General features: G+C 38.9%; 1 protein-coding gene and 1 pseudogene across 36 annotated transcripts in view; both read right to left on the bottom strand.

Annotated features, from left to right (window-relative positions):
• HERC4 (HECT and RLD domain containing E3 ubiquitin protein ligase 4) overlaps positions 1-25,342 on the bottom strand; it is a 154,157-nt gene that overhangs the window by 78,404 nt on the left and 50,411 nt on the right. For all 36 annotated transcript variants that reach the window (XR_012417880.1, XR_012417885.1, XR_012417881.1 and 33 more), the window contains 2 exons: positions 24,893-25,023; positions 17,185-17,345 (listed from right to left, as the gene is read on the bottom strand). Coding sequence is in view for 23 of the 36 variants with exons in the window: in XM_074001988.1 (XP_073858089.1) it covers positions 17,185-17,345; positions 24,893-25,023 (292 nt within the window). In the remaining 13 variants the exon portion in view is untranslated. The remainder of the gene's footprint in view (positions 1-17,184; positions 17,346-24,892; positions 25,024-25,342) is intronic.
• Positions 13,267-14,031, bottom strand: LOC141407696 (POU domain, class 5, transcription factor 1 pseudogene; annotated as a pseudogene).

The raw sequence follows: 25,342 nt of genomic DNA, 5'->3' as shown, positions 1-25,342 counted from the left end.
ATTTTGACTTCAAGAACCCTCTGAGACAGAAATACTGAACTCAAGCAAAATGTCAGTTTGTTCCAGAATATTAAAGAGCACAACTAAAGATACAAGTGGGGAAATGAATTTTATTTTCCTCAGTTTATACCTGAGTCTGAAAGAAGCTATAAAATGGTTAACATCTTAGCAAAGTTCACTCCATTTTGAAGGACCTGCTCCCTTGGTTTACTAATAAATACCTATGATAAAAATGTTACTCTTTACTTTTTGTGTAATCTGCTAGATAGCAAATAATCTGTTTTATTAAAATAATATTCTATGCTTTATGTTGATTTTATTGTTCTTTAAATTTAAGAGGAAAAAAGAACAAAGGCTCCTGACTTACAAAACAGCTAAAATTCTTTTCAATCATATTATCATCTATATTTATGTCACTTTAGTAAAATAGGTAACTATTATTTCTCAAGCACCTATGATTATATCTTAATGAAGTATCCACATTTCCTCTCATACTTATTTGATTTTTGCCTTCCTGTGATGAGCTGAACTGTATCCCCCACCCAAATAGATCTGAAGCTTTAACCCTGAGTACCTCAGAATGTGACTGTATTTGGAGATAAGGGCATTAAAGAGGTGATTATTAAATTTAGGCTTTATTTATTTTATTTATTATCCTCTTGCTTTTCAAATTTGCATTTCTTTGATACTAAAGAGGGTTTCTTAGTAACATAAATTTCCTCTTTTTGGAAATTAGGCCCTAATCCACCATGACTTGTGCTCTTGTAAGAGGCAGAAGAAACACAGTCAGCCCTCCATATCTATAGGTTCCATATTTGCAGATTCAACCAACCATGGATAGAAAATATTTTTCTTTGTTTTTGAGACGAAGTCTCGCTCTGTTGCCAGGCTGGAGTGCAGTGGCGTGATCTCAGCTCACTGCAACCTCCGCCTCCCAGGTTCAAGCAATTCTCCTGCCTCAGCCTCTCGAGTAGCTGAGACTATACAGGTGTGTGGCACCACGTCTAGCTAATTTTTGTATTTTTGGTAGAGACGGAGTTTCCACCATGTTGGCCAGGATGGTCTTGATCTCTTGACCTCATGATCCACTCGCATCGGCCTCCCAAAGTGCTGGGATTACAGGCGTGAGCCACTGCACCCCGCTGGAAAATATTTTTTTAAGAAACCCCAAAAGCTCCCAAAAAATAATAATAATACAAATAAAAATCATACAGACCAGGCATGTTGGCTCATGCCTGTAATCCCAGCATTTTGGGAGGCCAAGGCAGGTGGATCACCTGAGGTCAGGGGTTTGAGACCAGCCTGGCCAAAATGGTGAAACCCCATCTCTACTGAAAATACAAAAATTAGCTGGGTGTGGTGGCACTGCTTGTAATTCCAGTTACTCAGGAGGCTGAGGCAGAAGAATTATTTGAACCTGGGAGGCGGAAGCTGCACTGAGCCAAGATCATGCCACTGTATTCCAGCCTGCCAAAAGTGACACTCCACCTCAATTTAAAAAAAAAAAAAAAAAAAAAAAAGTATAGTGCTATCCAGTTCTAATTTCAGTTATTATTTAAAGTGTTTTCTGGCACAACGTTACTGCTCTAATTCTCACTTATGCTAGTGGTTCTCTAACCTTACTGTTTCTAATCCACATATTCTATGCCAGGAGTTCTCAAAAGGGGATCTTCTTCAGGCTTACCCATGGAGTTGTTTTTTTTTTGTGATGGAGTTTCACTCTTGTCGCCCAGGATGAAGTGCAATGGCGCAATCTCAGCTCACTGCAACCTCCTCCTCCCGGGTTCAAGTGATTCTCCTGTCTCAGCCGCAACGAGCTGGGACTACAGGTGTGCGCCACCATGCCCGGCTAATTTTTATATTTTTAGTAGAGACGGGGTTTCACCATGTTGGTCTCGAACTCCTGACCTCTAGTGATCCACCCATCTCAGCCTCCCAAAATGCTGGGATTACAGGCATGAGCCACTGCGCCCGGCTCCTATGGAGTTTTATAAAATTAAAATAAAATAATAAAAATATGTCTAGGCTTGATCCCAGACTTGCTGGATCTTTTGATATTCTTATGTATACCTGGTATATTAGATCTCAAGATAATGCTGTATCTCAAGATTTCGTTTTTGTCTATAAATGATTATATTCAGCTATATTTACATATCAGACTTAAAAGTCACTGAGTTCCTTGAAAATAGGCCTAATCATCATCTTTGGAAACATTATTATTCTTACTATGAATCTTCATCAGATCATATCATTTGATAATTATCAGTAACAAACTAGCCACAGTTATTTTAAGCCTCTATTACCTATTAGTAGTTTTTGTCTGCTCTGATGCTTGCCCAAAGACTCTCCTACAAGCTACAGGCCAGTTTGTGTTTTCAACAATGGAGTTTCAGAGCCTTGTTAAAAGGATTCCATCAGGTGTGTGAAACAATGTATATATCAAAGAAAAGACACTTAGGTATTGGGTTCTGAAGAGATCTCTCTTAACGTAACTTTCAAAATGTAGCAGTGAAGTGCATTAGGATTTCTCATAATCTTTTTTGTTAGTTGAGAAGCAGACATTTCATGAAACTGCTAACCCAAGGTCCAGCAGAATAAGAACTCATTACATAAGAAAGAATGCATTGATGAAGAAAATTTTATTATGGTTACATGTTTGAATGTTTAATTTTGATTTTGTGCTTATTTTTCCTTTCTAAACAATTTCATAAACTCTGCTTTGGTAAACTAAAAGGAACTAATTAAAAATGATACCTGATTCTCACTGATGCCCAGAATTTCATCTCTTACTGAGTCTCCCTTCCTTTATTAGTAATATAATTATTTACAAAGGTTCAATAAGAATATGTTCCCTTTCCTACTAGAATATAACTGAAAAAAATCTATTATGCAACCAAAGACTTATCTGAAGTGTTATATTTGAGAATGATGGTTACTTAATCAGGTATGACAAGTCACTTTTTTTTCTTTTATAGAGACAGGATCTCGCTATGTTGCCCAGGCTGGTCTTGGACTCCTAACCTCAGGCAATCCTTCTGCCTCAGCCTCTCAAAGTGCTGGGGTTACAGGTGGAAGCTATCACACCAGCCAATAAGTCATCTGAAGGAACAAAGTTTGCCTGTACTAACAGGGGTGATGCTGAGGATACCCTCTGTGCAGTAAAGGTTAGCTCAGCAGGTCTGGGGTATTGCTATGGATTGAACCGGGTCTCCTAAAACTTTGCATATTGGATGAGGCACAGTGGCTCATGCCTGTAATCCCAGCACTTTGGAAGCCCAGGTAGGCAGATTGCTTGAGCTCAGAAATTGGAGAACATGCTGGGCAACATGGTAAAACCCCATCTCTACAAAAAATACAAAAAGTTAATTGGGTGTGGTGGCATGCACCTGTAGTCCCAGCTACTCAGGAGGCTGAGGCGGGAGGATTGCTTGAGCCTGGGAGGTGGAGGCTGCAGTGAGCCGAGGTCATGCCACTGCACTCCAGCCTGGGCAACAGAGCCAGACCCTGTCTCAAAAAAAAAAAAAAAAAAGGAAAAAGAAAGAAGAAAAAAATATTGTATGTTGAAATCCTAATCCCTAATATCTCAGAATATGATCTTATTTGGAAATAAGGTCACTGCAGATGTAATTAGTTAAGGTCATAATGGAGTAGGGTAGGTCCATAACCCAATATAATTTGTGTCCTTATAAAAGGGGGAATTTGGACACAGAAACATACACAAAGAAGGCCAAGGTCTACAAGCCAAGGAATGCCAAAGATTGACAGCAAACCACCAGAAACTAGGAAAGACACATGTAACAGATTCTTCTTATAGCCTTCAGAAGGAAGCAACTCTAAATTCGGACTTCTAGTCTGCAGAATAGTGAGCCAATAAATTTGTATTGTTCAAGCCACCAAGTTTGTGGTAGTGTGTTACAAGCAACTCAAGCAAACTAATATAGTTGTTTAAACTTTATACATTTTAAAGAAAGGTGTGCCCCTTTCCTGGCTCCAGGGAGATAATCATCTCTAAACCAAAGGAATATTGTGGCTATTAAGAATGTCCTCTTGTCAGCTGGGTGCAGTGTAATCCCATACGTGTAATCCCAGCACTTTGGGACGCCAAGGCAGGAGGATCACTTGAATCCAGGAGTTCAACACTAGCCTGGGCAACATAGTGAGACCCCGTCTCTACAAAAAAATTTAAAAATTAGCTGGGTGTGGTGGCAAGCACCTGTAGTCCCAGCTACTTAGGAGGCTGAGGTGAAAGGACTGCTTGAGCCTGGGAGGTTGAGGTTGCAGTGAGCTGTGATCATGTCACAGCACTCTAGCCTGGGCAACAGAGTGAGACCTTGTATTTAAAAAAATTAAAAAGTCCGCTTGTTTACCCATGGCATTGCCCACAAAGATAGTTTATGATTAAAATGCAATTCATGCTGGGGGCCATGAGTTTAACCTCTGGAAGGGCTAGAATTGGTAAATTAAATTCATATGTAACTAGTTTTTATCCTATACAGCTTGAGTACAGTGCAAAAAGATGATCAATTTTTACACAATGTATCATAAAATATACATAAAATTTACAATTTTAACCATTTTAACTGCACAATTCAGTGGTAGCAAGTATATTCACAATGTTGTGCAACTATCACCACTAATCATTTCTAGAACTTCATCTTCTAAAACAGAAACCCATTAAACAATAACTCTCCATTCCCTCCTCCCTCTAGGAACTGGTAACCACTATTTCTGTCTATGAATTTGGTTGTTCTAGGTACCTCTTATCAGTAGACTCATATGATATTTGTCCTTCTGTGTCTGTCTTTCACCCCACATAATGTTCTCCAGATTCATACATGTTGCATAATGTATGAGAATTTCATTCCTTTATATGGCTGAATACCATTCCGCTATAGACATATATGATTTTTTTCATTCATTCATCTACTGATGGACATGGGTTGTTTCCACCTTTTGGCTACAATGTATCACAATTTTTTGATGAAACTAAACTGCAGCAAAAACGACTGATTTTAAAACATCAACTCCTTCCCCATTCTAATGCAAATAATCTCAAGGTCTGCAGTTTCCAAGGTGCCAAAATGCATTCCTAAGTAATGGTGACCTTTGTTAAATATTAGCATAACTGAAAAATCTTTTTAATTATAAAAAAATCATCAAGATTATTTACAATAAAAAGCACTGGACCTTTACAAATGTCAACCTTCATAGTATCCTCGTCACTGTGAATAGATAAAATCTACTAACACACACATGTGACTCAATTTTCGCATCACTTTATAGAAAATCAGGATTCTGGTTTCCATCAACAGATAAATGAGAAGACAATTCTGAGGAAATTTGGGAGAGCAAAAATATATATATATATATATAAAGAAGGACATCTGGGTTTCAGGTTGTCAAAAAAATGAATGAGAAAACAGCATTCAAATATTTCTAACTATTTAAGCAGCAAATTAACATCAATGAAAAAATAATCAGAGTTGCAAGAATAATAGATTAAAAAATAGGCATATACAAGTTTGGCTAAAGCAGCAAGGATATAAAAGGCAAATTTAAAATGTTTAATTTTTTAAAATTTTTTTTGTTTTGTTTTGTTTTTTTGAGATGGGAGTCTCACTCTGTTGCCAAGGCTGGAGTGCAGTAGTGCAATCTCGGCTCACTGCAACCTCTGCCTCCTGGGTTCAAGCGATTCTCCTGTCTCAGCCTCCTGAGTAGCTTGGACTACAGGTGTCTGCCACCACACCCAGCTAATTTTTTGTATTTTTTGTATTTTAGATGGAGTTTCACCAAGTTGGCCAGGCTGGTTTCAAACTCCTGACCTCAAGTGATCCACACACGTTGGCCTCCCAACGTGCTGGGATTACAGGCCTGATCCACTACGCCTGGCCTTATTTTAATGAGTACACAGGAGGTATATATATTTATGGGATACATGAGACATTTTGATACAGGCATACAATGTGTAAAAATCACATGAGAATTAATGGAGTATCCATCCCCTCAAGCACTTATCATTTCTTTGTGTTACAAATGTTCCAATAATAAATTTAGTTATTTTTAAATGTACAATAAATTATTCTCGACTGTAGTCACTGTGTTGTGCTATGAAATACTAGGCCTTATTAATTTTATTTATTTATTTATTTATTTATTTTTTTTTTTTTGAGACGGAGTCTCGCTGTGTGGCCCGGGCTGGAGTGCAGTGGCCGGATCTCAGCTCACTGCAAGCTCCGCCTCCGGGGTTTACGCCATTCTCCTGCCTCATCCTCCCGAGTAGCTGGGACTACAGGCGCCCGCCATCTCGCCCGGCTAGTTTTTTGTATTTTTTAGTAGAGACGGGGTTTCACCGTGTTAGCCAGGATGGTCTCGATCTCCTGACCTCGTGATCCACCCGTCTCGGCCTCCCAAAGTGCTGGGATTACAGGCTTGAGCCACCGCGCCCGGCATTAATTTTATTAACTACATCTTTGTACTTATTAACTACCCTTATTTTCTCCCCTTACACCACTATCCTTTCCAGTCTCTGGTAACCATCATTCTTTTTTTTTTTTTTTTTTTTTTTTTTTTTTGAGACAGAGTCTCGCTCTGCCACCCAGGCTGGAGTGCAGTGGCCGGATCTCAGCTCACTGCAAGCTCCGCCTCCCGGGTTCACGCCATTCTCCTGCCTCAGCCTCCTGAGTAGCTGGGACTACAGGCGCCTGCCACCTCGCCCGGCTAAGTTTTTGTATTTTTAGTAGAGACGGGGTTTCACTGTGTTACCCAGGATGGTTTCGATCTCCTGGCCTCGTGATCCGCCTGTCTCGGCCTCCCAAAGTGCTGGGATTACAGGCTTGAGCCACCGCGCCCGGCCTGGTAACCATCATTCTATCTTCTATCTCTGTGAGTACAATTGTTTAAATTTTTAGTTTCCACCACCAAGTGAGAACATGTGACTGTCTTTCTGTGCTGGCTATTTCACTTAACATACTGTCCTCCAGTTCTCATATTGTTGCAAAAGACAGGATCTCATTCTTTTTTATGGCTGAATAGTATTCCATTGTGTATATATACACCACATTTTCTTTATCCATGTCTGTTGATGAACGCTCAAATTGATTCCAAATCCTGGCTATTGTGAATAGCACTGCAATAAACATGGGAGTGCAAACACCTCTGTGATGTACAGATTTCCTTTCTTTTGGGTATATACCCAGCAATGGATCATATGGTAGTTCTATTTTTAGTCTTTTTAAGGAATCTCCATAGTGTTCTCCATAGTGGCAGTACTAATTTACATTCCTACCAACTATGTACAAGGGTTCCCTTTTCTCCATATCCTTGCCAGCATTTGTTATTGCCCATCTTTTAGACAAAAGCCATTTTAACCAGAGTGAGATAATACCTCATTTTAGTTTTGATTTGCATTTCTCTAATGATGCTGAGTACCTTTCATATACTTGTTAGCCATTTGTATACCTTCTTTTGAGAAATGCCTATTCAGATCTTTTGCTCATTTTTTAAAGAGATTATTAGATTTTTCCTATAGAGTTGTTTCAGCTCTTTATATATTATGGTTATCAATTCCTTATCAGATGGGTAGTTTGCAAATATTTTCTCCCATTCTGTGAGTTGTTTCTTCACTTTATTGTTCCCTATGCTGTGTAGAAGCTTTTTAACTTGATGTGATCTCATTTGCCCACTTTTGCTTTGGTTGCCTGTGCTTGCGGAGTATCACTCAAGAAATTTTTGCCCAGACCAATGTACTAGAGAGTTTCCTCAGCTTTCTTATAATAGTTTCAGGTCTTAGATTTAAGTTTTTATTCCATTTGTACATGCTTTTTGTATATAGTGAGAGATACGGGTATATTCATCTGTTTTCATGCTGCTATAAATAACTGCCTGAGACTGGGTAATTTATAAAGAAAAGATAATTGACTCACAGTTCATCATAGCTGGGGAGGCCTCAGGAGACTTACAATGATGGCAGAAGGCGAAGAGGAAGCAAAGCACCTTCTTCACAAGGTGGCAGGAAGGAGAGGTGTCGAGCAAACTGGGGTAGAGCCCCTTATAAAACAATCAGATCCTGTGAGAACTCACTCATTATCTCAAGAACAGCATGGAGGAAACCGCTTCCATGATTCAATTACCTCCACCCGGTCTCTCCGTTGATACATGGGGATCATGGGGATTATAATTCAAGATGAGATTTGGGTGGGGACACAAAGCCTAACCATATGAGGGGTCTAGTTTCATTCTTCTGCATATGGATATCCAGGTTTCCCAGTACCATTTATTGAAAAGAATATCCTTTTTCCAATGTATGTCCTTGGCGCCCTTGTCCAAAATGAATTCACTGTACATATGTGAATTTATTTCTGAGTTCTCTGTTCTGTTCCATTGGTCCATGTGTCTGTTTTTATGCCAATATTATGCTGTAATTTTATTAGGGTCTGTTTCTCTTGTTAGCTCTAATATTTGCTTTGTATATCTGGGTTTTCTAGTGTTGGGTGCACATGTATTTATACCTGTTATATCCTCTTGTTGAACTAATCCTTTTATCATTATACAATGACCTTCTATATCTTCTTATACTTTTTGTCTTGAAATCTGTTTTGTCTGATATAAGTATAGCTACTCCTCTTTTTGGTTTCCATTTGCATGGAATATCTTTTTCCATTCCTTTATTTTCAGTGTATGTTTCTTTATAGGTGAAGTGTGTTTCTTTGCAGGGAGCAGATCACTGGGTCTTATTTTTTCATCCAGCCAGTCACTCAGTGTCTTTTGACTGGGCAGTTTAGTCCGTTTACTAAATGTTATTGTTAATAAGGACTTATTCCTGACATTGTAAAATTTGCTTTCTTGTTTTATGGTCTTCTCTTCCTTCTTTCCTTCTTTCTTATCTTCCTTTTTGTGAATGTGACTTTCTCTGTTGGAATGTTTTAATTTCCCTTTTTTTTTTTAAATTTTCCATGCATCTATTAATTTTGTTTTTTGAGACATGGTCTTGCTCTATTGCCCACACTGAAGTGCAGTGGCACAATCATGGCTCACTGCAGCCTCAACCTCCTGGATCAAACAATCCTCCTACCTCAGCCTCCCAAATAACCAGGACTATGGGCATGTGCCACGATGCCAGCATAATTTTTATATTTTATAGAAATGGGGTATCACTATGTTGCCTAGGTTGGTCTCAAACTCCTGGGTTCAAGCAATCCTCTTGCCTCCTGTTTTCTGATCTGATCTGAGGTTACCAGGCTTGCAAATAACATCTTAACTGATGACAAGTTTACTCTCATTACAAAAACAAATAAGCAAAGAGAAAACTGATAAAAACTTTAAACTTCATCATCTTTTCCCCTGCTCTTTAATTTTGTTACACCTATTTATATCTTATTATACTGTATATGTCTTTACAAGTTGCTGTAGTTATTTTTGATCTGATATTTTAGTCTTCTTACTCAAGATGAGTAGTTTGTATACCACGACTAGTGTTATAATATTTTATATTTGTCTGTGTACTATTACCAGTGAGTTTTGTATCTTCAGTTGATTTGTTATTGTTCATTAATGTCCCTTTCCTTCACAATGAAAAACTCCCTTTAGCATTTCTTATAGAACAGGTCTGCTGTTGATGGAACCCCCTCCATCTCCCAGGTTCAAGCGATTCTCCTGCCTCAGCCTCCTGAGTAGCTGGGATTACAGCCACCATGCCCAGCTAATTTTTTTATTTTTATTTTTAGTAGAGACGGGGTTTCACCATGTTGGCCAGGCTGGTCTCGAATTCCTGACCTCAGGTGATCTGCCTGCCTCAGCCTCCCAAAGTGCTGTGATTATAGGCATGAGCCACCATGCCCGGCCGCCCCTCAGTTTTTGTTTGTCTGGGATAGTCTTTACTCTCCTTCACATCTGAAGGATATTTTCACTGGATATAATATTCTGGGATAAACGTTATTTTCCTTTAGCACTTTAAGTATGTCATGCCATTCTCTCCTATTCTGTAAGGTTTCCACTGAGAAGTCTGCTGCTAGATGTACTAGAGCCCTATTGTATGCTGTTTCTTTTCTCTTGCTGCTTTTGAGATCCTTTCTTTATCCCTGACCTTTGGGAGTTTTAGTTTGATTATCAAATGTCTTGAGATAGTCTTATTTGGGTTAAATCCGCTTGGTGTTCTATAACCTTGCACTTGAATACTGATTTTTCTTTACGATTGAAAAGGTCTAATTATTAGCTTTTAAATAAACTTTCTATCCCTATCTCTCCTTCTACCTCCTCTTTAAGGCCAGTAACCCTTAGAATTGCCCTTTTGAGGCTATTTTCTAGATCCTGTGGGAGTACTTCACTCATGTCTTTTGTCAACTCTGTATATTTTCATATAGCATGTCTTCATGCTAATTCTTTCTTCTGCTTGATCAATTCTGCTGTTGAGAGCCTCTGATGCATTCTCCAGGTTGTCAATTAAATTTCTAACTCCAGAATTTCTCTTTGATATTTTACCATTGTTTCAATCTCTGTTAAATTTATCTGATAGGATTCTGAACTTCTTCTCTGTTTATCTTCAGTTTAGTTGAGATTTCTCAAAACAGCTGTTCTGAATCTCTGAAAAGTCACATAGCTTTGTCTCTTCATGTTTGGTCACTAGTGCCTTATTTCATTGGTTTGGTGAGGTCATGTTTTCCTGGATCGTCTTGATGCTTCTAAATTTTTGTCGATGTCTAAGCATTGAAGAGTTAGGTATTTATTCTATTCTTTGCAGTCTGTACTTGTTTGTATCTGAACTTCTTGGGAAGGCATTCCAAGTATTCAAAAGGAATTGAGTGTAACTATCTCAATTCTTCAGTCACTGCAGCCATCTGCATTAGTGAACACTCCAAGCCCAGTAACACAAATTTCTTTTTTTAAAGAGACAGAGTCTCACTATGGTTGCCCAGGCTGGAGTGCAGTGGCTATTCACAGGCACAATCCCACTACTGATCAGCATGGGAGTTTTGACCTGCTCCATTTCCAACCTGAGCCAGTTCACCCCTCCTTAGGCAACCTGGTGGCCCCCCACTCCCAGGAAGTCACTATATTAATGTCAAACTTAGTTTGAACACCCAATCAGCAGAGCACATTACAGCCCAGAGCTCCTGAGTCCAAGTGATCCTCCTGTCTCAGCTTCCTAAGTAGGTGGGACTACATGTACACACCACCACGTCCAGCAAAACTGTGACTCTTGCCAACTCATAGAGGTATTGCCTTGGTGAACCTGGGTAAGATCTCAGAGAATTCCCTGGATTACTAGGCAGAATCTCTTATTCTTCTCCCTTACTCTCCCTCAAACAAATGAAGTTTCCCTCTCTCTCTCTCTCTCTCTGTGCTGAGATTCTTAAGAGTTGGGGTAGAGGTGATGCAAGCACTCTCATGGCCACCACTGCTAAGACTGTGCTGGCTCACGCCTGACAGTACTGGGTCTCACCCAAGGCATGTGGAGACTAATTCCTGTCTATTGTTGATGTTTATTCAAAGCCCAAGGGCTCTTTATTCAGCAAGTGATAAATCCTGTTAGGCCTGGGTCTTCTGCCTATAGGGCAGCAGCTTCCCTTCTAGTTAAAAAATTTTTTGTTGTTTTTAAATAGGAGACTTGAGTTTTATTACTCAAATCAGTCCCCCCAGAAATTTGGAGGCTAGGGTTTTTCAAGGACAGTTTGGCAGGCAGGAGAATGGGTGCTGCTGACTGGTTGGAGATGTAATCATATGAATGTGGAAAACGGTCCTTATGTGCTGAGTCCACTTCTGGGTCAAAATTTTTAAATATTTTTAATAAGCAGTAGATTTGAAGAGTTCAAATTCTTAAAAAATAGAAAATAATTACCTCCTGTACATACCAAAAAGAACTGAAAGCAGGATCTCAAAGAGACACCTGTACACCTATATCCACAGCAGCACTATTCACAACAGCGAAAAGGTGGAAACAACCCAATTGTCCACTGACATATGAATAGATAAACCAAATGTGGTATAAGCATACCTCAAAGGTATTTAGGGTTTAGTTCCAGACAACTGCAATAAAGCAAATATCGCAATAATGCAAGTCACACAAATTTTTGGTTTCATAGTGCACATAAAAGTATGTTTATACTAAGCTGGGTGCAGTGGTTCACGCTTGTAATCCCAGCACTTTAGGAGGCCAAGGTGGGCAGATCACATAAGGCCAGAAGTTTGAGACCAGACTGGCCAACATGTTGAAACCCTGTCTCTACTAAAAATACTAAAAAATGTAGCCAGATGTGGTGGTACGTACCTGAAATCCTAGCTATTAGGGTGACTAAGCCATGAGAATCTCTTGAACCCATGAGGTGGAGGTTGCAGTAAACCGAGATTGCACCACTGCACTTCCAGCCTGGGTGACAGAGCAAGACTCTGTCTCATTTAAAAAAAAAGAAAAAAGAAAAAAAGGATGTTTACATGATACCATAGTCCACTGACACAGTTGGTTTTTCTTTTTTTTTCTTTGATAGAGACGAGGGTCTATGTGGCCTCAGCTGGTCCCAAACTCCTGGCCTCAAGTGATTCTCTTGCCTTGGCTTTCCAAAGCACTGGTATTACAGGCATGAGCCACTGTGCCCAGGCCAATATACTGTAGTCTATTAAGTGTGCAATAGCATTGTATCTTAAAAAAAAAATCCATATACCTTAATTTAAAATCACTTTATTGCTAAAAAATGCTAATAATCAATTGAGCCTCAGCAAGTCTTCATCTTTTTGTTGATGGAGGGTCTCGCCTCAGTGTCAATGTTGATGGTGTCAGTGTTGATCACGGTGTTGACTGCTGAAGGCTGGGGTAGCTGTGGCAATTTCTTAAGACAGCAACAAAGTTTGCTACATTGATTGACTTCTTAACACAGCAACAAAGTTTGCTACACTGATTGACTTCTTTTCATAAAAGATTTCTCTATACCAGCAGATGCTGTGTGATAGCATTTTACCCATGGAACTGCTTTCAAAAGTAAAGTCAAGCCTTTCAACCCCTGCTGCAGATTTGTCAACTAAGTTTATGGAATATTCTAAATACTTTGTTGTCATTTCTATAATGTTCATAGCATCTTCACCAGCAGTAGGTTCCATCTCAAGAAAACACGTTCTTTGCTCATCCATAAAACACAAATGGATGAGGAGTATTTTTCTTTTTTTTCTCTCTCTACCTACTGTATCCCAGGCTTCTTTAAGAAAAAAGTGATACATGATATGGAGATTAAAATCAGGAGCATCATTGAATTTCACCTTCCCTCCAACCAGTTGCCCCAAACTCCCCAGCCCCCACCCTTTATGTTCCCAATTCCCTCCTTACTGAATGAAGAACTTAATCCCAAAAGTCCTTGCCCAGACTCCGGGTTCTCTTTCCCTAACTTCCCCCGTCTCCCTGTACCCCATTCCTAGAAGGGCAAGCACCTCAGTTTGAATGCATGGGAGAGCCCAGAGTGGCAATGGAAACAGGGGGAAAGGCTTCCCCCTCAAGGAAAGGGAATGAGGAATACAGTGCAGTGCAGTGCAATGAGAGGGCTCCCATAGCCTGGGGTATCAAAATGGGGCCCTGAGGCCAGAGGAAAGGACACTGATGCCCCTGAGAAAGGAGACCCAGCAGCCTCAAAATCCTCTCATGGTGCATAATCACTGCTTGATCACTTGCCCTTCTGGCACCAGTTACAGAACCACACTCAGATCACATCCTTCTAGAGCCCAAGCTGCTGGGCGATGTGACTGATCTGCTGCAGTGTGGGTTCCGGGCGCTGCAGGAACAAATTCTCCAGGTTCTCAATACTGGTTCGCTTTCTATTTCAGGCCTGCACGAGAGTTTCTGCTTTGCATCTCCTGAATATTTTCATTGTTGTCAGCTTCCTCCACCCACTTCTGCAGCAAGGGCCGCCGCTTACTCATGTTCTTGAAGCTAAGCTGCTGAGCCTCAAAGAGGCAGATGGTTGTTGGGCTGAACACCTACCCAAATAGAACCCCCAGGGTAAGCCCCACACAGGCCTGTGCATATCCCAGGGTGATCCTCTTCTGCTTCAGGAGCTTGGCAAATTGCTCAAGTTCTTTCTGCAGAGCTTTGAGATGTCCTGGGACTGGATGAGGGGTATTTTTTATCGTAAGATTGCAGCAATTCAGTCACATTTTCAGGCTTTAGTTCTAGTTCTCTTGTTATTTCCACCATATCTATAGTTAAGTTCTTCGAATGAAGTCTTGAGCCCCTCAGTCTTCCATGAAGGTTGGAATAAAATTCTTCTAAACTGTTATTGTTGATATTTTGACTTCCTCCCACGAATCAAAGACAGGGTCTTGCTCTGTCACCCAGGCTGGAGTGTACTAGTATGATCATAGCTCACTGTAAACCTTCAACTCCTAAGCTCAAGCAATCCTCTTGCCTAAGCCTCCCAAGTAGCATGTGCAACCACACCTGGCATATTAAAATTATTTGTTGTAGAGACAGTGTCTCACTATGTTGCCCAGGTTGGTCTCAAACTCCTGGCTTCAAGCAATCCTCTCACTTCACAAATGTTCTTAGTAACTGGAATGGTGAATTCTTTGAAGGTTTTCAATTTACTTTGCCCAGAACCATCAGAGGAATCACTATATATGGTAACTACAGTCTTATGAAATGTATTTCTTAAATAATAAAACTTGAAAGTCAAAATTACTCCTTATTCCTAAGGCAGCAGAATGGATATTGTAATAGCAGGCATGAAAACATTAATCTCCATGTATATCTCCATCTGAGCTCTGATGTGACCAAGTGCATTGTCAATAAGCAGCAATATTTTGAAAGCAATCTTTTTACTCAGCAGTGGGTCTCAACAGTGGGCTTAAGCCCATATTAATGTATTCAGTATGCCATGCTGTAAACAGATGAGCTGTCACCCAGGCTTTGTTGTTCCATTTATAGAACAAAGGCAGAGTAGATTTAGCATAATTCCTGAGGGCCCTGGCATTTTCAGAATGGTAAACAAGCACTGGCTTTAACCTAAAGTCACTAGATGCATTAGACCCTAAAAGACAGTCAGCCTGTCCTTTGAAGTCAGGCATTGACTACTTCTCTTAGCTATAAAAGAAAAGTTGTAGAGGACATTTCCTTCCAATAGAAAGCTGTTTTGTTTACATTGAAAATCTGTTGTTTAGTGTACCCACTTTTATTAATTACCTCAGCTAGACATGCTAGATAACTTGCTGTACAAGTTACATCAGGACTTTTATGTTATGGAGATGGCTTCTTTCCTTAAACTTCATGAACTAATCTTTGCTAGCTTCAAGCTTTTCTTCTGCAGCTTCCTTACCTCTCTCAGCCTTCAGAGACTTGGAGAGAGTTAGAATCTTGGTCTGGATTAGACTTTGGCTAATCCTAATGTTGTGGCGCGTTTGATTTTCTATTCAGACTACTAAAATTTTCTCCATATCAGCAATAAGGCTGTTTTTCACTTTCTTACCATTCATGTATTCACCAGAGCAGCACTTTTAATTTCCTTCAAATTGCATTAACAACTTGGATAACTGGCACAAGAAGCCTTGCTTTCAGTCTATCTCGGCTTTTGACATGCCTTCTTCACTAAGCATAATCCTTTCTAGCTTTTGATTTAAAGTGAGAGATGTGTGACTCTTCTTTTCACTTATATACTTAGAGGCTATTGTAGGGTTATTAACTGGCCTAATTTCAACACTGTTGTGCCTCAAGGAGCAGGAAAGCCCAAGGAAAGGAGACAGATGGGAATGGCCAGCTGGTGGAGCAGTCAGAACATACACATTTATCAATTAAGTTTGTTGTCTTATATAGGTAAGCTTCATGGCACCCCAAAACAATTACATTAATGATCACTGATCACAGATCACCATTACAGATATAGTAACAACATAAAAGTTTTGAAATATTGTTAAGAATTACCAAAATGTGACATAAAGACACAAAGTAAGTATATATGCTGTTGGAAAAATGGTGCCAATAGACTTGCTCAGTGCAGTGTTGTCAAAAACCTTCAATTTGTAAAAATTCAATATCAAAAATTCAGTAAAGCTTATGAGCTTTAGCAATTCTTGCAATATTTCAATATTTTTCATTATCATTCTTTTATGGTGATCTATGGTCAGTGATCTTTGATGTTACCATTGCAATTGTTTTGGGTGCCACAAACCACATTCATATAATAAGAACACGGGCATGCCTCATTTTTTTGTGCTTTGCTTTACTGTGCTTCTCAGATACTGTGATTTTTACAAATTGAAGGTTCGGGGCAACCCTGCATAGAACAAGTCTATCAGCATCATTTTTCCAACAGCATGTGCTCACTTCACATCTCTGTGTCAGCATTAAGCAATAAAGTATATTTTTAAACTAAAGCATATACATAGTCTTTTAAGACATAATGTCATTATTGCACACTTAGTAGACTACAATATAGTATAAATATAACTTTTATATGCACTAGGATACCGAAAATTTTATGATTTGCTTTATTACGATATTTGCTTCGTTGCAGTATTTGCTTCATTGCAGTGGTTTGGAACTGAGTCCACAATATCTCCAAGGTATGCCTGAATTATACAGCTTAAAAAGGAAGGAAATTCTAACACGTGCTACAACATAGATGAACCTTGAGGACATTATGCTTAGTGAAATAAGTGAGTCACAAAAAGAAACACTACTATACGATTTCACTCCTTTGAGGTACCTAGCCTAGTGTTAAGTCAAATCCATAGAGACAGAAAGTAGAATAGAGGTTGCCAGGCACTAGGAAGAGAAGGGAATGGAGAGTTGCTGTTTAATGCATATACAGTTTTAGTTCCTCAAGATGAAAAGAGTTCTAGAGATTGGTTACATAATAACGTGAATATACTTAATGCTAATTAAAAAATGCTTAAGTCTGTAAATTTTACATTGTGCATATTTTACCATAATTTAAAATAGAAAACAAACAAAAATCCCTCCCACTGGTATCTAGCCATCTCCTAGTTCCCACATGACCCACTCACTGTAAGTAACTTTTACTTATCCAGAATTTCCTTATGCACTTACAAGTAAATATAAGCAAATCAAACAACCATATACATTGTTCTATATTTTGCTGTTTTCACTTAACAATATATCTTGGAACTCTTTCGCAGAAATCTTCATGACTTAAGAGCAACATTTTAACACGAACTTTAATATATGAAGGAAAGCTTTAATATAACAGAACTTACCAGTATCTGGTAGACATTGCCCATTATAAGGGTACCAATTTCCTTTTACAGTAAAGGGACTTTTTCTGTTGCTTGTTGAACCGGTTCCCAGCTGCCCATTACCACCAAGCCCAAAAGAGTAAATTCGTCCTGATGAAGGAACAAAAGCAGAAGTGTGCTGCCTAGAGTAAAATGATAGAAAACCTCAGGCTTAATTTTACTTCCCAACAATTTACAATGACAAAAGCAGAGAAAATATTAAGAGGTATCTTTTTTCAAAAAATAAATTAACAAAACCAATTGTAGTTCCAAAGCTTCTGTATAAATATTCGTTAACAGCCTTAATCTACAGAATGAATTCTGCATCACACAGGCTGCATGAGCATGGTCCAGAAAATTTCCACTAATGTTTAAATTTTAAATGGCCCAGGTCTATACTGAAATCCCTTACGATAGATGATTCAGCACCAGAGTAGCATCTAACTATGTTGTTCAAGGAAGTCCCCACTACTCCCCTTGCCAAGTTCTAGTCCACAGCTGTGGTCTACGAAAGTCCTCCATTTGGGCATCACCAAGAAGTTTTAGGCTAAGAAATGGGAAGTAACCTAGTACCAATCAGAAGATTGTTATACACACTTATGCATGACAGAAACAACGTTTCCTTTCTTCTGAGGAAAATAATCTCTATATGTATGCACCAAAACTCCTCTGGAGGCACAATAGTGAAAGAAAACCTAAGAAATCACAGAACTGAAGCTAAGGATGGCCCACCAATCCACTCTCAGTAAACCTATCCAACTCCTCAGAAAAAGCCTCCTTATGCAAGCATGGAAGTATTTCATTGTGTACCCTATCCATGAGATGGTTTTATTGAGAGGACATGGCATCTCCAGGTCTCACCCTTGTTTCTATCAGGTCATAGATCTCATCTCTTGCCCTAAACTACTCTTTGCCATTTGTGGCATACTGTTCATAAAAGTGGCTGAAATTATCCCTCTCCCCATACCCATATCTTATGCAATATGACCATTGCAGTGGTTTATTCTTTTTTTTTTTTTTTTTTTTGAGACGGAGTCTTGCTCTGTCGCCCAAGCTGGAGTGCAGTGGCGTGATGTCCACTCACTGCAAGCTCCGCTTCCCGGGTTCACACCATTCTCCTGCCTCAGCCTCCCGTGTAGCTGGGACTACAGGCACCCGCCACTGCGCCCGGCTAATTTTTTTTAATGCATTTTTAGTAGAGACGGGGTTTCACCGTGTTAGCCAGGATGGTCTCGATCTCCTGACCTCGTGATCCACCCATCTCGGCCTCCCAAAGTGCTGGGATTACAGGCGTGAGCCACCGCGCCCGGCCTCCCAGTGGTTTATTCTTATAATGGTAGAGCAGAATTCCAAGTCCTAATCTATAGCTTGCTTTGGCATAGGCTCAGAACGCAGACACTGTCGTTTCTGCTGGCCAAAGCAAGCTATAGATTAGGAATTGGATTTAAGACATGGAGAAAGAGATTTCCAGTGTTGCTGGGAAAAACTGCTGGCAAAAACAAAGAAATTGGAAAACCAAAGCTGTTAGTTTAAATTGACTTTGGAGCTACCCTGAAAGAACTTGCCAATCTGGGTAATGTATTAATTAGCTCATGTCACTAAACAGATCAACTTCAAAACCTAGCGGCCTTATACACTCTTTCCCTAACTATCTTTAGGAATTCTGCTCTACCATCATAAGAATAAACCACGGTTAGCAGCTAAAGGATGATCTACAATCTGGAACAGAGACAAACTGCCCCAGCTAAGGCCATCCTAGACTCCCAGCTCCTAGCCAGATCATCAACTGATCATCTAAACCAGCTAAGATGAGAGCAGCCCAGCTAAGCCCGGCCAAAATTACTAAAACAAAGAACTATTAGCTAAATAATTATTGTTTTTGCCAGGGGGAGTTCTCTTTACATCCTGGCAAACTCACATATGTTATTTTAAAGGGGTTTTGATTCAAAAGAGTTTTCAAGTTAGCTATGCTGCCGGATTACTACTCTCCCTCAGGAAGCAGCCATCTTCAAAGGAACATATTAATAGTTTAAAAATTACTGCAATACTAGTCCCACCTACTCAGGAGGCTGAGGCAGGAGGATTGCTTGAACCTGGGAGACAGAGGTGGCAGTGAGCCAAGATTGTGCCACTGCACTCCAGCCTGGGCAACAGAGCAAGATATATGTACATATATCTCAAAAATATATGTACATATATATGTGTGTGATTATAGTATAAAGCGGGGTTCAGAGTCACTGAATGAACAGAACTACCTTAAGCTCTAGATTTGATGTAAGAGCTCGAAAGCACTTTATTATACTACTAGAATGTAAACTTTTTTCTTTTGGATCATCTACTGATGCACTGACATTTTGGTAATCCTGACTGCTTCGTTCAGGAGGTTTTTGACAATTATTGAATAAGGAAATAATACATATGTCTTTCTTTAAAATTTTATTATTTATTTATTTTTGAGAAGGAGTCTCACTCTGTTGCCAGGCTGGAGTGCACTGGCATGATCTCGGTTCACTGCAACCTCCGCCTCCTGGGTTCAAGTTAGTCTCCTGCCTCAACCTCCCGACTAGCTGGGACTGCAGGCATGTGTCACCATGCCCAGCTAATTTTTGTATTTTTAGTAGAAATGGAGTTTCACCATGTTGGTCAGAATGGTCTCAATCTCTTGACCTTGTGATCTGCCCGCCTTGGCCTCCCAAAGTGCTGGGATTACAGGCTTGAGCCACTCACTGCGCCTGGCCCAATAATACATATTTCTTATAGTACTGACTACTTGGAAGTCAAACTGATCAAAATACCAGATATCTACTTACATTTCCTGTTTAGGTTAAGTCCTTAGATCTCACTCAATAGTCGAAATTTTACCCCAGATCCAACAGTTACATGAATAAAATTGCTGAAAAGAACTGGTTTACAGAGCTAAGAATAACTATTCAAATCATGTACATTTTGGCTATTAAGAATTACAAAACTGGATAACATTAAATCATTTGTGATATTTCACAAAGGACTAACAAAACATGTCACCTAAAAAAATGATTTAAATTCATCACCCTATAGTATTAAGCACTCATATTCCCATTATAGCCTGATGGTGGTTGGGCTGTATATTATATTTCCCATACCTTAACTTTAGGTTTGGCCATATAGTTTGCTTTTGGTCAACGAGATTTCAGTTAATGTGATGCAAGCAGAAGGCCTGAAATGTAATGCACAGTTGAGTTTGCCTTCTTGTGTATTTGTCTCCATCAGAAGAATAACCAGAGGCAGCCCACTGCTCCTCTGGTATAGTCCCAAGAATGAGATATGTAACAAAGCCACCTGAGCTGAAACACAGCCTGAACCAAGTCACCCAGTGAAGAGGCAGCCTGAAACAGAACTGCCCCAGTCAATCTCTAGGCTAAATAAAAGCTGCTCCAGATAGCCCAAGGCCCAAGGATGAACCACTTTACTGAACCACAAAGTAAGAAATAAACATTTACTATTATATGTCACTGACATGTTGTTTGTGCACAAGAGACCAATACAGACATTATAAGTTTTATGTAAATAAGTTTATTTATTTTTTGAGACAGTATTTTTGCTCTGTTGCCCAGGCTGGAGTGCAGTGGCGCGATCTCAGCTCACTGCAACTTCCGCCTCCTGGGATCAAGCGATTCTCCTGTCTCATAAGCCTCCCCAGTAGCTGGGATTATAGGTACGTGCCAGCACGCCCAGCTAATTTTTCTATTTTTAGTAGAGACGGGGTTTTTTCACCACGTTGGCCAAGCTGGTCATGAACCCCTAACCTCAGGTGATCCGCCAGCCTCGGCCTCCCAAAGTGCTGGGATTACAGGCGTGCGCCACCATGCCTGGCCTATGTCTTTAAGTTTAAACTTAAGCAAAATGAAAAAAAATTCTTAGAAAAAAATTAACGTTCACATAACTGACTCAAGAAACAATAAAAGTTATCTCATAGCCACTAAATAGATTGAAGAATGTTTTTTAAATTCTAAAAAATAAAATGCTAGGCACGAATGGCTTTAATGACAAGTTCTACCAACATTTCAAGCTGTTCTATTTCCAAGAATTAGAAAACAAAAGTACTTTCCTCAATGTTATTTTATCAGACTAGAAAACCTTCATAATAAAATCTGGTGAAAAGAATAATAAGAAAAAAATTATAGATCAAGTTCACTGATAAACAGAAATATAAATAATAGTAAACAGAATATTCACAAATCAAGCCCAGCACTAAATAAAAAGGATAATACTTGACCAAATTGAAGTTATTCCAGAAAAACAAAGCTGTGAACTAGAAAAAAAATCCATCAATATGCCACATTAACAGATTAAAGGGAAAAAAAATCATAAATCATTTCGATACAGAAAAAATAACATTAAAAACTTAACATCCATTCACAATAAAAAAAAAACTAGGAATAAAAGGGAAATTACTTAGTCTGATAGAGGTTATCTACAAAAATCTTTACAGCAAACATTATACTTAACTGTGAAATATTGAAAGTTTTCCCGCAGAAAGGAAACATGTTTACAGTAAACATTATAATGGTGTCCTAACCAGCACATTAAGACAATTATATAAACACATTAAGTATAAATAACAGAAATAACTAAACAGAACTGAATTGACTCACAGATGATATGACTATGTACATGAGTAACTTATTAAGAGTTTAGCAAGGTGGCTGTATTTAAAATCAATATGTAAATATCAACTATTTCTACATGCCAGTGATTCCTCAGAAAGTGGAAATAAAAATATAATACCATTAAAGACGAACCTAGGAACCTGCGAAAAGATATACAAGACCTCTATGATGAAAATTTTAAAACACTTTATTATAAGACATTAAAGAAGTTTGGAAGTTGATTATTAGAAAAGTTAATATTATAAAGACAACAACTTTTCCCTAAATTAACCTAGAGATTCAATGCATTGCCAATCAAAATCCCACAAGGCTTTTTTTTTTTCTTTGAGAGAACTTGACAGACCTATGCGAAAATTTATATGAAAGTAATAAAGGTCATCATCAGCCAAAGCATTCTTTATTTATTTTCTTTTTGAGACGGAGTTTTGCTCTTGTTGCCCAGGCTGGAGCGCAATGGCGCGATCTTGGCTCACTGCAACCTCCGCCTCCCGGGTTCCAGCGATTCTCCTGCCTCAGTCTCTTGAGTAGCTGGGATTACAGGCATGTGCCAACACACTCGGCTAATTTTGTATTTTTAGTAGAGATGGTGTTTCACCATGTTGGTCAGGCTGGTCTCGAACTCCCGACCTCAGGTGATCCACCTGCCTCAGCCTCCCAAAGTGCTGGAATTACAGGCGTGAGCCACCGCACCCAATCCAGCCAAAGCATTCTTAAAGAACAGAAGAATAACAAAGAGTCACTTTACCCCAAATAGAAGAAGTTATTATGGTGTCTATATAGTGTTTAAGTGGCACAGGTGCAGGCATATAGATTGAAAAAGTAGAGATCATAGAAAGAGATCCATGTACATATACCAACTTATGGCAACAGTGACACCATACAGTAGGAGGGTGAAGGATTTTCAAAAATGGAGCTAGACAAGGGGATTCTTGGAAAATCGTGGAATAAGAAGCACCAAGAATCTGTTTCCCACCTGGACAACAATTACAATGGCAGAATCTGTCCTACAGAACCATTTTGCAACTCTGGAGTCTATGCACAGGTTTGTTATTTCCAAGAGAAGAGGTGGATGGCAAACTCTGGTTAATTTCAATTTCAGATCATAGCATGGTAGCAGTTACCCATTCCTTACTCCTGTGTAAGGGAGCCATGAACAGGTTTCAGGAGCAGCTTGTATGCAACTTGTAGAAGCCAGGGTGGGCAAAAAGGACTTTGTCCCTTTTAGGAACTGGTGCCCTGATCACTAATTGGTGCTTCTGATCGTCAAGGTGCAGAAAGGCAGGCAATCACTGTTGTACACTCTCCCATTCTGGCTAAAGAGACTTCCAAGGAATTCAAAGGGCTGATGCCTTTCTCTTTCTTTCTTCCACTCTCCTTTCGCCCCCACCTTTCATTTTTTTCTTTATTTCTTTGGGGAACCAGGCATTTAAGGTCTAGAACATTAAAAAGCAACCACATTTATGGGTGAATTTAGAAAGTCACTGTGCATTAGCAGGGAAAGGTAGAGGCTAAGAAAAGATCTGCAAAGACCTCATTTTTATACCTCAGGGTGACTCCTGACACAGAGACAGCCTACAATAATCAAAAACCAGAAATCAGCAAACTCTGGCGAAGGGGGAGAATCTGATTTCCAGTTACCACATTACTAGAGTTAAATATCCAGTTTTCAAAAAACATCACAAGGAGAAAAGATGTTTCTCCTGTTACTATGTAGTAAGTAGCAGGCAAGGGTGGCCCATTCAAAGAAAATATAAACCAACAATAGAAACTACCCCTGAGAAAGGTCAAATGGCAGACCTAAAAAACAAAGACTAAATCAAACATCCTAAAGATGCTCAAATAACTAGAGTAAGACGTGTAAAAAGAAAAAAAAATTATGAACAAAATGGAAATACCAATCAAAAAGAAAAACTAAAAAAAAAAATTCTGGAGTTGGAAAGTACAATATCTGAAATAAAAAACACACTAAAGAGATCTGAAGGCAGATTTCAGAAAGCAGAAGAAAAATCAGCAAATATAAAGATAGGACAATTGAAATTATTGAGTCTGTGGAACAGAAAGAGATCTTAAAAAAATGTAGAGAGCCTAGGGGAACTACAGGATAGCATTAAAGAGGAAAAAAAGAATCACCAAAGAATACTTACAGTGTGATTACATGCATTTGAAGCTAACAGTTGATAAAACTAAACTATTGTATAGATATGCATACAAGGTAGAAAAACATTAAGCAAGCTGATCAAAATTAAATTAAGTGGTCAAAAAAGGTACATTTTGTTACTTGGGAGTATGCTCAATTTAGTTCCCCCAAAGATGAAGTTCAACTCAAAGACTCCTCTATTTATTCCCAAGACCTAAGAATCAATAGATGAAGCTCAATGCCAAAGACTCTTCTGTTTACTCCCAAGAACTCAGAATAAGGAGAATTAGGAAATAATTGGTTTAATTATACCAATCAAACTTTCATCACATTAATTCTGTCTTAATTAACTGGTCAATCTCCTCACCCTTTAAGGAAAAAAGGTAAGCCTGGGCAACATAATGAGACCTTGTTGCTTCTAAAAATTAAAAAAATAAAATTAGCTGGGCATGGTAGTGCATTCCTGTAGTCCCAGTCACTCAAAAGGCTGAGGCAAGAGGATCACTTGAGCATAGGAGGTTGCAATAAGCCACAGTTGTGGCACTGCACTCCAGCCTGGGTGACATAGCAAGACTCTATCACCCAAAAAAGAAAAGAAAAGAAAAAAACGTGGAAAACAGAAAGAAAGAAAGAAGCCTTTCGAGTGCAATATCAAATACAATAAATATAATATTACATATACCTTATTAACATCTTGCCTCAGCTAAATCTGTTCAAGTAAAGATAAATAAAATAACAGTAAAAAAGATGTTTCTCCTGTTACTATGACTCCTCAGTGGCAAAATAGGTATTTGGAGGGAGAACGTGTTTCCTCAGATTATTAGGATCCCTGAAACAATTCAATAAGCAATCCCTAAACAACTGCAGTTTAGAGACCAGAATGCTCTTTTATATAACGCCTTACCGTCCACAAGCAATCTGAGTGACAATGCTTCCCATAAGTTCAAAAACTTTCCTTGGGTTTATTTCATGACTGGTAGAATTATGGCCCAACTGACCATACCCTCCAGCTCCAAAAGTAAACACTCCACCTTCCTAAAAAAAGACAAAACCCCTTATCATTAGAAGGCATAATAAAGAAAATAACTGATCTCCAGAAAAATAAGTCCAAATCTTTAATATAAACTCAGGTTTTTCTCTTTTAAGAACTGTCTTCATAATTTAACAGATAGATGGCTCTTTCAAAGTAAAATGTCATACAACTATGAGAATTCCAGGTAATGATGTTTTCACCATTATAAAATATTTAAAGTAGACACTGAAGAGATACAAATAATTATTTATTTGCATTGCCTTTCATTATCATTATACTGTCTTGCTGGATTCCAAGTACATATACAAAACTTCACAAAAC

Source organism: Macaca fascicularis, chromosome 9 (genome assembly GCF_037993035.2).
Source record: "Macaca fascicularis isolate 582-1 chromosome 9, T2T-MFA8v1.1".
NCBI lineage: Eukaryota > Metazoa > Chordata > Mammalia > Primates > Cercopithecidae > Macaca > Macaca fascicularis.
The sequence above is the reverse complement of the archived record's forward strand: the minus strand, read 5'-3'. Positions and strand labels throughout refer to the sequence as shown.